This window comes from Dermacentor andersoni, chromosome 3 (assembly GCF_023375885.2).
Source record: "Dermacentor andersoni chromosome 3, qqDerAnde1_hic_scaffold, whole genome shotgun sequence".
NCBI classification, from domain to species: domain Eukaryota; kingdom Metazoa; phylum Arthropoda; class Arachnida; order Ixodida; family Ixodidae; genus Dermacentor; species Dermacentor andersoni.
The window spans coordinates 223,867,891-223,880,866 of NC_092816.1; the positions used below are offsets into that span (position 1 = coordinate 223,867,891).

Genomic DNA, 12,976 nt, shown 5'->3' on the forward strand with positions numbered 1-12,976 from the left:
CATCGCCTACCCTCTGCTCCTGTTCTCTATGCTAACGAGATCCTCCTGTCTTCAGTGGCACTGATGATCACGACATGGAGGATTGGCTCTCGTCATATGACTGTATACAACAAATGCTCATAACAAATGGGGTGACACAGCGAAACCGACTAATGTCATCTTCTGTCTTTCTGGAGTCGCTAATCTCTAGTTCCAAAATCATGAATACACCCTTTCCACCTGGACAGCATTCACGCATTCTTTCAAAGAAGTCTAGTTGCCCTGCTGTGCGCAAGCTTCGCGCGGAACAGTGCTTGCATGGTCACGCTCAGCAAAAGGGTGAAAACTTCACTAGCTACATTGAATATGTAGTTGACCTTTGCCGGCGCATTAATCCCGCTGTGCCCAAAGCTGAAAAGATAAAAAATTTCCTGAAAGGCATAGAGGATGACGCCTTCTAAATGTTCTTGGCAAAAAATCCTCAAGCGGTTGACGACATGATTACACTGTGCCAGAGCTGCGACATGCTCTGCAAACAACGCCTTACTACACGCCGAGCTGTCGTGCCGGACGACACGATTTTGGCCCTAACTGACAGTTCCAGTGCTGCTCCTGCCCACCACTACTCATTCCCCGATCTAATCAAATAATTTGTTCGTGAGGAAGTCGCGCGCCAACTGTCATTTCTGCCTGCTATCCAGTCGTCTTGGGTCCTCTTTGTCTCCGAACTCCGATGGGTCATACACGAACAAGTCAGCAACGCACTGCCCCTCGCTAATCAGCCACCTCCAGCGCCGGTTCCACTCATGTACGCTGCTATCGTCGCCAGTCTAAGACCTCTGCCTGCAGTTGCGCATTACACAGCCACAAGCAGCTTCTACACGTCGCATTCTGAAGCTGTGAACTACACACCCCGAAGTGGCTTCAGTGTGTATCCACAACCGCTCCACCTGGCTCAGCTTTGTGCACTCCAACCAAGGCCCCCCTGTTCACAATTCATGGCATACCCAAGACAACTGGCCCAACTGCTACGCGTCTGGCTTTGCTGGCCATGTGGCACGGTTCTGCCTCCGGCAGAGTTGGTACCCTCCCGATACTGCAAGAGCACAAGAGAATGCTCCTGACTCCCAGTCCCGCTATGCTCCACCAGTACCACCCTTCGCTTCCTCTTCTCCTCTTCCCCGAAGCTTCGGCACCCGTTGGCCTCCATCTCCCCCTCGACGTTCACTGTCCCCAATTATCTGCTGCCCTTTAGTTTTATTTTAGGAAAACTAAAAGGTGCAGTTCCGGGGGCAATAACTGCGATCTCATCGAACTGCTAAAGCCCTCGTTTATTCCCTGCGAACGTCATTGAAGTCTACACCGAAGGTATCCTCGTTCACCCACTTGTCGACATGGGTGCTGCAGTGTCAGTGATTGCCGATCAGCTTTGCCGTACAGTCCGAAAATTCGTGACGCTGTTTTCTGCCATTTTGCTACATACAGCAAGCACTCAGCCAATTGAGCCTTTAGGAAGATACACCTTCCGTGTTGCCATACAAGACAGTTTCTACCACACTGAGTTTGTTGTTCTTCCTCACTGCTCTCATGCCATCATTCTAGGATGGGACTTCCTGCCATCTCATCACGCAGTTATTGATTGTGCCCATGCAGAACTAGTGCTGACTCCATTGTGTAGCAGTCTTTCTCAAGGTTTGCCTCTGTCTTCTGCTCGAGTGTTTGTCGCCACTGACACCGATATTTCTCCTTTTTCTTCTGCCCGTGCGCCTGTTTCCTGTGCTGCTTTCAACGATTCAACAGTTCTATTAACGCCGTTTGAACTTGCTGCACGCCATCATCCCTTCTTGTTTCCTTTTGCTCTCCTTCCCATTCACCAGGGCTCCAGTGCACTTTATGTTTTTAATCCGTTTTTGTGTCCGTCAAGCTCGCATCATGGCAAGTGCCTCAGTTCTGCTGACGAATTTGACGCGAGCTGTGTCTGCGATGTGCCTGATGACTCAACTTCTCTTCAGGTTGATGCCATGGCTCTTCCTGTCTCAGATCACAGACACAGGCTGTTTCAGTGAACACTTTCAGGAATTTTTTAAAATTGCCTTTTTGTGATAGCAGAATTCTAGTCCATGTGCTGGTCTACTTGAAGAGGCAGACATTACTAGCATAAAAAAAAATGAAATGCATAGTCAGCTAATTAGCAAACATTCATTGACAAAGTTTTTAACTAATAACCTTTTGTCACATATTGCAATTTACAAATTCTAGCAGGCCAAACTGCAAGGCATATCCACTTGAAGATAGTTATGTGAATGACACCATTTACGAGATATGTGCTGTTAAACCTTACTTATCAAAACATCGTTTTAGGCATTGAAGCAGAGAGGTAACTGAAATGTCAATGCATTTCTCCACAAAGCTTGGGAATTAATATCTGGAAACTGGTGTCATCTTGAGAATTTGTTCCACACCTCCAGGTCACTGGAGAGTAATGATCCTGGAGGCATGGACCACAATTCTCTTCAATACATTCACTTGTGGTTTTATGAAAATGGTAATCTCAAACTGCCTGGGCAACACTGAAGATGATGCGCTGTGGGCCAGCAACGACAATGAACCAACAAGGGGCTAGCAGCATGCAAATAAAAATGAATTTTTGGATCACATACGTGCTTTTAATAAAAGAATAGGTGTTGATCACAATTTTTGGGTTAGTCTCTACATGTTAATAAGAAATTTGGTTCAAAAAAAAAAGGAAAGAAAAGAGCAATTTGTCAGTTCTTTTTATCCTTGTATGTGAACCCTCCTGCCAAATTGATGTCAGCTTCTGTAGAAAAAAATGGCTATTTTAATGGTATAACCAATGCCATATTTACTCACATCTCTCCCTTCCTGGTTGTGTATTCTTTTTGATGCTGTGAATTGCTCCTAACTTGCATGAGCAAGTTTCCTTTCACTGAAACTTTTACTTACGAGCAATGTATCGTGTCAATTCCTCTGTCCATTGTCTGATCATGCTGTAGATGAAATTAGTGTAGATGAGATACAATTTGTTTTTATAGCCAACAGGATGTGATTTTTGTTCTTAATGACCTGAGTACTGGTCAGATTTGTTAACTGCGTGCGCTGCTGTGTCTTGTGCAGGCATACAGCCGAGTCTATTGGATTGGGCACATCATCTACCTGAGCTGGATGCCACTATCAATCGTTGTGATGAAGGCTCTACCCAGGCCACCTCAAGCACCTGCCAAGAACGAGTGATGCAACTCGCTCACGAGGCCCTGTTTGGTTTTCTTTTTTTATTGGGAAGGTGTAGCTAAATGCGAGCCTGTCATAGAAAGGTTTGCCAGCAGTTTTGAAGCTTTGAGGAAGGATGTACACAAATAGTCTCCGCCATTTGCAAACATGACACATTTAATCTTCGGATTTTTGTTGCTGCATGCAATGAAGTCGCAGCATAGCTCGTACCTGAACCTGAAGTGTGTACAACAGCCAGTACTGTGCATCATCAGCTGGCTCTTAGCTTGCCTGTTGTTTTGTCCTGTTCTTGGGTTCAGGTGCAAACTGTGTTCCGACACATCAAGTGGCACATCAATGCCAAGATGTGCCAATGTGAAGCATAACTGTAGTCTTGAACAAATAGATGTTGCTATGCATTGCGACTTCTTCATCCCCAAGTGTGCTGAGCAGCCGAGCAGCTCATTTGTTTAGTAAAACAATGAACAGGGCTAGTTGGTAGACGTTCATGATTGTATTGCACTAAGTGTTACACTGACAGAAGAACTAAAGAATGAACAAAAAGGAACAAAAGCTTGTGCCATGCACATCCACATTTATGTTCGTTCTTTAGTTCTTCCGTCAGCGTAATACTAAGCGCAGTACAATCATAAGCACATTTGCGCTGAGGCCACTCAAGTCTCCTCACACGAAAATACATCTTCAGTGTTGTGGACAACTTTTTGTTCGCTGCTGCAAGTTTGCATGGTTGTGCTGTTGACATTGTGTTGCTTTTTCTTGTTTCCTATCGAGTGCCTTGGTTTGTGCCCCCTTCCTGGACCGCCGCTTTCGAGGATGGTCACGTGGACCAAATTGCTTGTCTAACTGAAGGGCTGTGTTTGTGCTCAGAGCTGTGAATTCTGTCCAGGTACTTGTGCATTGTTATGACTAAGGTATGGACACACTTTCTTTCGAGATGGCTGCATTTTGTTCTCTGGTTATGTGGAATATACCAGAGGGAGCTAGATACTTAGGTCTTTTCAATCAGCAGTTCATTTAGGTGCATCGTTTTAGGAAGTGTCTCAACTTTAGCTCAGCTGAAAGTAGTGGATCCTATAAAGGCAGCTGAACTACTTTTATCACAGTGCACTGGAGTCGACCTGTTCCCTGTAAATAGAATCGATAGTGTAGGGCTTGGTTGCAATCTCCACAGAGTTGTGGCTGTCTCTCGATGGGATACCATGCTCGAGCAGCAAAATGGTTCTCTCGTAGATGCCTTGTTATAGTGTCAGCAGATGGGTGCAGCTATGGTTCACTCTCATTTTTGAGGGATTGAGTGCTCTGTGATGGCGGCAGCCCCTTCTTGCCTTGAGTAGGTGAATTTTGTCTTGCTCCAGGTGGTAGGATATTATCATGATAGTAATACCGAGACCAGGCGTAGATACCATTAAATAATTTTCACCACCAGGACAATGTTTTACTCTGGCCATTGTACGAGGCAAATGTTAGATCACATATACCCGGGTGCCATTGTGGCAAGCCTTGCACATCATGCATTGGGGAGCTCACTCCTTGTCGAAGCCTTTTTCTGAAACTGGCCTGGTATGGTGAGACTCATTCTGTGCTTCAATGTGCTCCGTGCCAGTAGCTTTCCAACACCTTATGTGCACATGCAACATTTAAAATTTGTACTTGGCTGCCATGCAGTGCAATGCATCTGGCAGCTTGGCACTGAGTTTGCCTCAGTGCCAAAAATGTTGACAAGCGCACAAAGCCCTTTCATTATGCTGGAGTGCAAATTGATGATAATGATATAGACAAGCTGCTAAGTGGCACTGAGTTTGCTGAACACTCACAGCATGTTGCCCCGATATCAGTTTTTTTTTTTTCCTCTCATGGTTAATAGGCCTTTTATTTCATTTGTGATGGAGTGAAATGTGCTGGTGCTAGTTTGGACTGAACCAATATGTAGTCAAAATTGCAGAGCGGCCCTGTCCATTCGATAAGTTCACCTTTGTAAAGCATTGGCCTGCCTTCTTCAGGGTTTGCTGTACAGCCTGGCAGATTTTGTCAAGAAATAGCCTGTTGTCTCTTAGCGCATAGACAAAGAGGCAGGACATGTCGATGTTTCTTCACTGACGAAGCTTTGGCACCCTTTGCAGGTGACACGCAATAGAAAAGCATGAAGTTTTGTTTGAATAATATGCCTATGCAAGTATAGTGGAAAAGCATCACATCGTCACATCGTTGCAATGGCACTTGGTGACTGGCTATGAGGCCGAGATAGCTTTTGAGTCAATCTTGCACATTATTTGCTCCTTCTCACTGTCATAATTCTGCGTGGTGCGTTTCAAAATTGGCTGGCGCTTGCTGTTGTTATTAGCATTTGTGTGGTTGCAATTTTAATGGCACTAGAGTTGGCAATGCAGTGTGGGTGATAAGGAGCAGCGCAGAATGCCAAAATGGTGCTGTGGCAGCTTATGGTGTCCATTTTCTTCATGCATGTTGAACCACAGCTGCCCTGCATTGGTGGAGTATGCTGAAGGCTTTCCTGCCTTATTGGTTCATTAACTTTGATTTTGATGCAGTTGGTTTCTTACGATCATATTCATTCTCTTGTGCAGTATTACACAGCATACATGAAGGTGCCTTAATAAATAATAAAAGTTTTGTTTTGACTTGTGGATGCTGCCTGATGTTTCATTATGTATTCAACAGCTGGCTGGTAATCCAGCCCTTTGTTGGATGCCAACATATACCTTTTGTATTTAGTAGATATAGTAAATTTAGCTTAAGGTATAAAGGTATCTAGACTATCACTAGGTACCCCTAGACTACCTCTAGGAAACTACTAGGTATGCCTAGTGAGTTTGCACCGATTGTTAAAGTTAGCACAAAATAGGGTGTGGCACTTATGAGTATCTTGCAGAATTTGCATTCTAGTTTCATTTTCTACTTGCCAGTCAAAGAAATGGTAGATCATTGAACAGCAGGTAATATTACATTTCAGATAGCCTGCCAACTGTCACTGGCCGCTTTCAACTTTTGCATGAGTACTTCCAGGAAGTATGCTCGCAACAGAGTTTGGGAGCTCTTGGCTGTAAACAGAGAATTAAACCAGCAAACTTGACGCAGACACAAAGACAAGAAGTGCACAGGATGACGCTGCTTTAGAATCGTCCTGGGTACTTGTCTCTGTGTATGCTTATAGTTTGCTGGTTTAATTTTTTTTACCATGTTCAAACGAACCCAGCACTTCGCCTTACTAAAGGCAGTGACCCATATTTGGCAACATATTCGTGTTTCACATATTAATTATAAGTAGTTCAAAAAGCATGAAAAAAAAAAGGCAGGACCCATCTCACAATGACTGTCAACAAATGTGATTAGCATTCAAGCCATGTAGCCAAACACCCTATTGCTAAAGTCACGTTTATTTCAGATATGTAGCAGTCATTCTGAGACTTCTATTGCTTCGGCTACATGCAACATAAGCAATGTCCGGGATCAGCCTACTTTGGTATGGCTCTTGCTTGCCAAGGTTGCCCATGAGAATTAGTGTGATGATAACTATGATGATGATGCAGTGGCAACAATAGAATGACGAAGGAATAGCATCAATTGAAAGAAAAAGGCGGTATGACGATGGCGGCACTTGGAGGACGTCTGTGAAATGATAACGGTGGTACAACGGCAGTGTGACAACGGCAGCACGAGGACAATGGACGGCGATGAGTGTATGATGACAGCCAGATGACGAAGCTGGGTTCACAACAATGGCAGTCATGCTACTACAGAGCCCTTCCTCCACGCAGAAGAAAATGAAAGCATAATGCCAGAGAAAATAAAGTGAAATATTGCAATCTGTAATATTTTACAGGATGAAAAGTATCCCTGAGAGTTCATAATTTTCAGTGAGGAGGCATTGATGCATTTGTGAGATGTTTGCGGTGACGTTCAGACAATGAAAAGGTGGTTTGGGGCATTAGGGGCACCCCCACTATTTTGAAATTTAGCATTAAGGGCATGCAAAACCCAAACCCAAAGAGATTGTTTGGATTAGGCACATGCACTGTGGCAGGACTGTAATCATTAAGGCCCCTTATCTTTGGGTCCCCTATTCTGAAACAGCCTGATGAATGCATGATGGTTGTATGACAGTGGTGGCCACGGCGGCATGACAACGATGGTATGACAAAGACACAACAATATGACGGTGACATGATGAGGGCACACTCAATTGAATGATGACAGCATGATTATGCTGAAACAACAGAGAAGGAACGATGAAAGCAGTATGTCGATGACGGCATGACTACAATGGGATGGTTTTCTGAAGTGATGACAAGAGAGAGAGTTTATTTACAGAAAGGCAGAGAAGTCGGCCTGAGCTATAACATGCTCTGGCCTGCTACTCTACACCGGGGAAAAGGGACGGGGAGGGAGAGAGCTGATGAATGATGATGATATAAGGAACAGATGCGTATATACAAATTCACAAAGATGTGGCATTTCTAAAGCCGTGCGTCCGGCCCAGTGGCTCTGAAGTGATGACGGTGAATTGCGACAGTGTGATGATGACACAATGTGTGGGATGACGATGTTAGAATCGTGACGACAGAACGACCACGTAGACGATATGACAATGGATAGATGATGACAGCGGCAAGATAACTGTATCAGAACAATGCGATGATGAGCATATGACGACGATGGCATGACTTTTGTATGATCACGCAGACTATGACGATAATAGCGAAACGCCGATAGCATGATGAGAGTCGCATGTGAAAATACAATCACAATAATGAAACGACGATATGACACGAATGAATGATTACGACTATGACAATGACGCAATGACTACGATGGCAAGCTAACGGTATCAGAACAATGGGATTGCAACGAGTACATGCATATTACAGGAGGTATTCAGAGACCTGGATTGGGAAGAATTGGGGATAAGAGTTAATGGGGAATACCTTAGTAACTTGCAATTCGCTGATGATATTGCCTTGCTTAGTAACTCAGGAGACCAATTGCAATGCATGCTCACTGACCTGGAGAGGCAAAGCAGAAGGGTGGGTCTAAAAATTAATCTGCAGAAAACTAAAGTAATGTTTAACAGTCTCAGAAGAGAACAGTAGTGTACAATAGGTAGCGAGGCACTGGAAGTGGTAAAGGAATACATCTACTTAGGGCAGGTAGTGATCGTGGATCCGGATCATGAGATTGAAATAATCAGAAGAATAAGACTAGGCTGTGATGCGTTTGGCAGGCATTCTCGGATCATGGAAAGCAGGTTGCCATTATCCCTCAAGAGAAAAGTGCATAAGAGCTGTGTCTTACCAGTACTCGCGTACAGGGCAGAAACCTGGAGGCTTACAAAAAGGGTTCTACTTAAATTGAGGACGACGCAACGAGCTATGGAAAGGAGAATGATGGGTGTAATGTTAAGGGATAAGAAAAGAGCAAATTGGATAAGGGAACAAACACGAGTTAATGACATCTCAGTTGAAATCAAGAAAAAGAATTGGGCATGGGCAGGGCACGTAATGAGGTGGGAAGATAACTGATGGTCATTAAGGGTTACGGACTGGATTCCAAGGGAAGGGAAGCATAGCAGGGGGTGCCAGAAAGTTAGGCGGGCGGATGAGATTAAGTAGTTTGCAGGGACATGGCCACAATTAGTACATGACCGGGGTAGTTGGATAAGTATGGGAGAGGCCTTTGCCCTGCAGTGGGGGTAACCAGGCTGATGATGATGATGAATATTCAAAGCAAGCAATGTCTTTAATGAAATTGTTGAAAAGGAGTTCAGTTTCGGCTTCGGATGCGAGCAGGAGGGGTTGGAAAAACATTCATTACATATCAATGGCTTAAGATGGAACCTAATAGCGTCCTCGATCACCCGCACCGGTGCGCACCGGGGCGCCTTGGTGCGCACTTTCATCCTCGATCAACCGCACCGGTGCGCACTTTCATCCTCGATCAACCGCACCGGTGCGCACTGACCATCCTCGATCACCGGAAGCGCACCCTGTTGGAGCGGTTTTCCGTTGCCCCGTCTCGCACCGAGAAAATCGGCGGTGCGCCGGAGTGCAATCCCAGCAAGCACTGCGGGACGCGCGACGTGCGCGCGTACTGCCGGCTGCAGAACCGCGGACGCTCTGGCCCGATAGCTGCGGTACGTTGCAACGGAGTTGACGGAGTTAGCTAGTGGATTTGTCGGCAATGAGAAAGGATGCGCTGCTAGTTGCCGCAATCGATGAGCATTCTTCAAGTTCGTCTGACAGCGAAGACGACATGCTGCTCGACCTCGTCCAAAAACAGTGTGGTGAAGAGCGGCCAAAAGTGGACAGGTTCATTGAACGGGCCGTCAGGTTTAATTATAAAATCCATTGGTGTTTGCTTGCAACCAGGTATGTCGGAGCACGCAGTTTGACAAGGTTCGAGCGCTTGCCGTAGATGCTCAGCATCTGCAAACAATAAAAAATATGCGCGCGCGGGTGTTCGCGGACGTTTTGCGCGCCAGGGGCAAAGTAGCGCTGCATGCAAGCACCCTGCACAGGGTGCAGTTTTGTCCTCGATGTTGACCCTCCGCAGTGCGGCACCACGGCGGGGCAAAGCGCACCATTCTGGTTTCGGGGCAACCCCGAGGCAAGGTGATCGAGGACGCTATAATTCTTTTTGCAAAATATTCTTGAACGAGAGAGCTTAGAATATTAAACGGGCTAAAACTGACATTTTTCCAGAATATCTGTTTATGAAGGTGGTGACATGCCTTAAGAAAGAAGTGATATCGAAAAAATATTGAACATATATGTTACAACATTTCATATAATAACGCCTAAGTATAAGAGCGTAGAAAAGCCTTCAAATTTGCCTTAAAAGTTTGCGACATGTATCCCAAGAATCAGTCACAGTTGCACAACTTAAACCTGTGCTTGCCACTATCGTTTTGTTCTGAGAATTGCTTGTTTTCCTGACCACAAGTTCGGTATATGATGTAACTCAATTGTTAACTGGCGCACTGGTGGTATCTTATGCTTCACCTCCAACACGAAAGGCCAAAATATTCTTACATGCATTCAATTAAAAAAAAAATACGGCAGGAACCATCTAACAATGACTGTCGATGGTGTGCAAATGGGTTTGAGCCAGGCTCGCCCTACTAGGGACGGTCAGGTAAGAGCACGACGCTCGTGCATTCCGCTACGCACAAAGGCACTACGGCAGGGTTCGTCATCTCTCCAACATATCGCAGAGAAAGCTCCGGAATCAAATCGCCGAATAACACGTGTTTGTTAACCCGATATGCAGCACAGTGCGATAGTCACGGCGTCGGAACAAAGGTCCCAGGTGACCTTGTTGCGGGCCTATGAGCATCAGCCGTGGCGTTGAAGCCTTCATCGGAAGGGAGCTCGGGTGGAGAGGGCGCAGGGGTCCCACCACTCGGGAGGGCAGTCAGGGAACGTATGGTGACGTAGGCTCGCACGGTGTCTCAACACCAGGAGGGAGAAGTACCGTTTGCGCGGGAAACTAGCTCCGGCGCGCTAGCCATGTCCGCCATGTTGCCAACGCGGCGGTGGTTCCCGGAGATCGAGCTAAGCAGAACGCGCGAAGTGGGGAATTAGGCGCGGGAAGGCACCTCGATTCCCACATTCCCTTCTCCTAAAGACAGCGGCTAAAGACAGAGGCTGACTGGTGCCATGTGGGATATTCGACTCAGCCAAAGGGTGTAGCAGCAGTAGCATCGGCGTCGCATCAGAATTACGCAGCCGCTGACGTCTACGCGAGGCAGGTTCCGCTGGCGCCGGCACAGGCTTTTATGCAGTCTCATTGACCTCTCACAATCAAGAGGAAAGACACAAAGACACAACGCGCACACCACAACTTTTCAGGCACCATAACATAACTGGCCAGGACATTACGGGACAAGTATGTGTGCCAGAAACAGGACCACAGAGGCACGGAATATCTTTATGCGGGCAAGGGTAATCCGTAGTTGGGCCCAACTCTCCGACCTCAAGGCGGCCCTGGCCAAGATGCGCGGGGCACAGCGCCGGGTAGGGACAAGGTAACAGTCACACTGCAGGCGAACCTCCCTGACCAGGCATATGAAGAACTGCTCGAATACATTAACGCGATATTGAAAGGGGAGAAACCGGTTCCCTTAGATTGGGAAACCTCATTGGCTACATTCATTGCTAAATCATGCAACGAATTAACCGGACAACTTAAGACCTATATGGTTCACATTGTGTGTGCGCAAACTGAAGGAGACGATGATGCGGGATAGACCGAGAATATCTGGAACACCGTAACACTTTCTCGGACACGATGTGCGCCTTTCGCCCAGATAAGTCAGCACACGACATCCTGCTCGAAGTTAACAGAGATGTAATACAGCCTATCGAGCATCCTCATAATGAAAATTAAGGTTATCTTAGCTTTGGACTTGAAGGGTGCTTTCGATATCGTCTAACGCAGCGTTATACTGACCAACCTCAGTGAGACACACCTTTAATTGCATAAAGGATTTCTTGATAGATCGGGCCACACTGATCCGTATTCAAGACACTGAACATGGACCCTATCGAAGGGGCACGTGAGGCATACCACAAGGCGTGGTGTTCTCCCCACTGCTCTTCAGTTTAGCTATGCTACACCTTCCGGCACAGTTGAAGGATATTGAAGCCGTACAGCATGCGGTGTATGCTGATGATATCACAATCTGGGCCACAGAAGGCAACTTAGGGCACATGGAGGAGAGCCTGCAATCAGCAGCATGGACCGCTACGTGGAGCACTGCGGCCTCCAGTGTGCACCGGCAAAGTCAGAATTTATTCACCTTAGGGATTCTTCTAAGCATAAGACAAGCATCCACTTATTCCTAGCCAGCGGCCCCATCCACGAGACTGAGAGCAGAATTCTGGGACTCTTCATACACCACCAATGAAAGGTCGACACAAGACTTGACTAGCTCCGGAAGATTGGAGGCCAGGTGGATCGAATGGTGCAGCGGGTCTCCAACAAGTGAGGAGGGTTACGAAGCAAGGACGCGGTACGGCTAGCTCACGCTTTCGTAACTAGCCGCATCCGGTATGTCCACTTACCGAAGCACGATGAAGACAGGGTAGAGGTTATCCTCTGCAAAATAATGAAAAGGGCTTTTGATCTCCCGGTATGCACTTCCACCGGACGACTCCTCGCTCTTGGAATGCTCAACACCTTCCAGGAGCTTAAAAAGCTCGTCTAACAAATCAATACACAAGCATTGACATTTGTTGGGCGTGTTGGTAAACTGACTTGGAAAGCATATTTAGCGCCAGCAAACAAGGACAGAAGGGAGACGACACCATAATGCACTGACTTCAACAACTTGATTTTCAGGAAACACACACCTATTAAACCCGTGCACAGTGGTGCCACCTCATCCAAATCTTAACCATCCAAAAAAGCCGTCTCCTTATCTAACAAGTCGACCGAAGGGGCACTAACACGTATCACTATTCCGACAGATAGCCTGAGCCTCAATAATCTCTCGCACATCTTTATCTTTGTGCTTCGCAAGAACCCGGCAGAATCCATACACCGGCGCACTCAAGGTTAGCCCAAACACAATCACAAGGTTACACAAGGTTAGCCCAAACACGATCGAGTCAACTACTCCTGGCTCGACTACAGATCGAACAGAATTTTCATATACAGGAAAGGGTCAGGGTTCCAGAACTATGGAGACGCGCAATCCGAGTTTGACCTCTTCCATTCAAGATGGATAGAGAAA

General features: G+C 46.4%; 1 protein-coding gene across 1 annotated transcript in view; it reads left to right on the top strand.

Annotated features, from left to right (window-relative positions):
- nes (lysophosphatidylcholine acyltransferase 3 protein nessy) overlaps positions 1 to 5,870 on the top strand; it is a 230,219-nt gene extending 224,349 nt beyond the window's left edge. Inside the window, exon 12 of the mRNA XM_050183807.3 lies at positions 3,115 to 5,870. Coding sequence (XP_050039764.2) covers positions 3,115 to 3,231 — 117 coding nt within the window. The 3' untranslated portion in view covers positions 3,232 to 5,870. The remainder of the gene's footprint in view (positions 1 to 3,114) is intronic.
- The last annotated feature ends 7,106 nt before the right edge of the window (positions 5,871 to 12,976 follow it).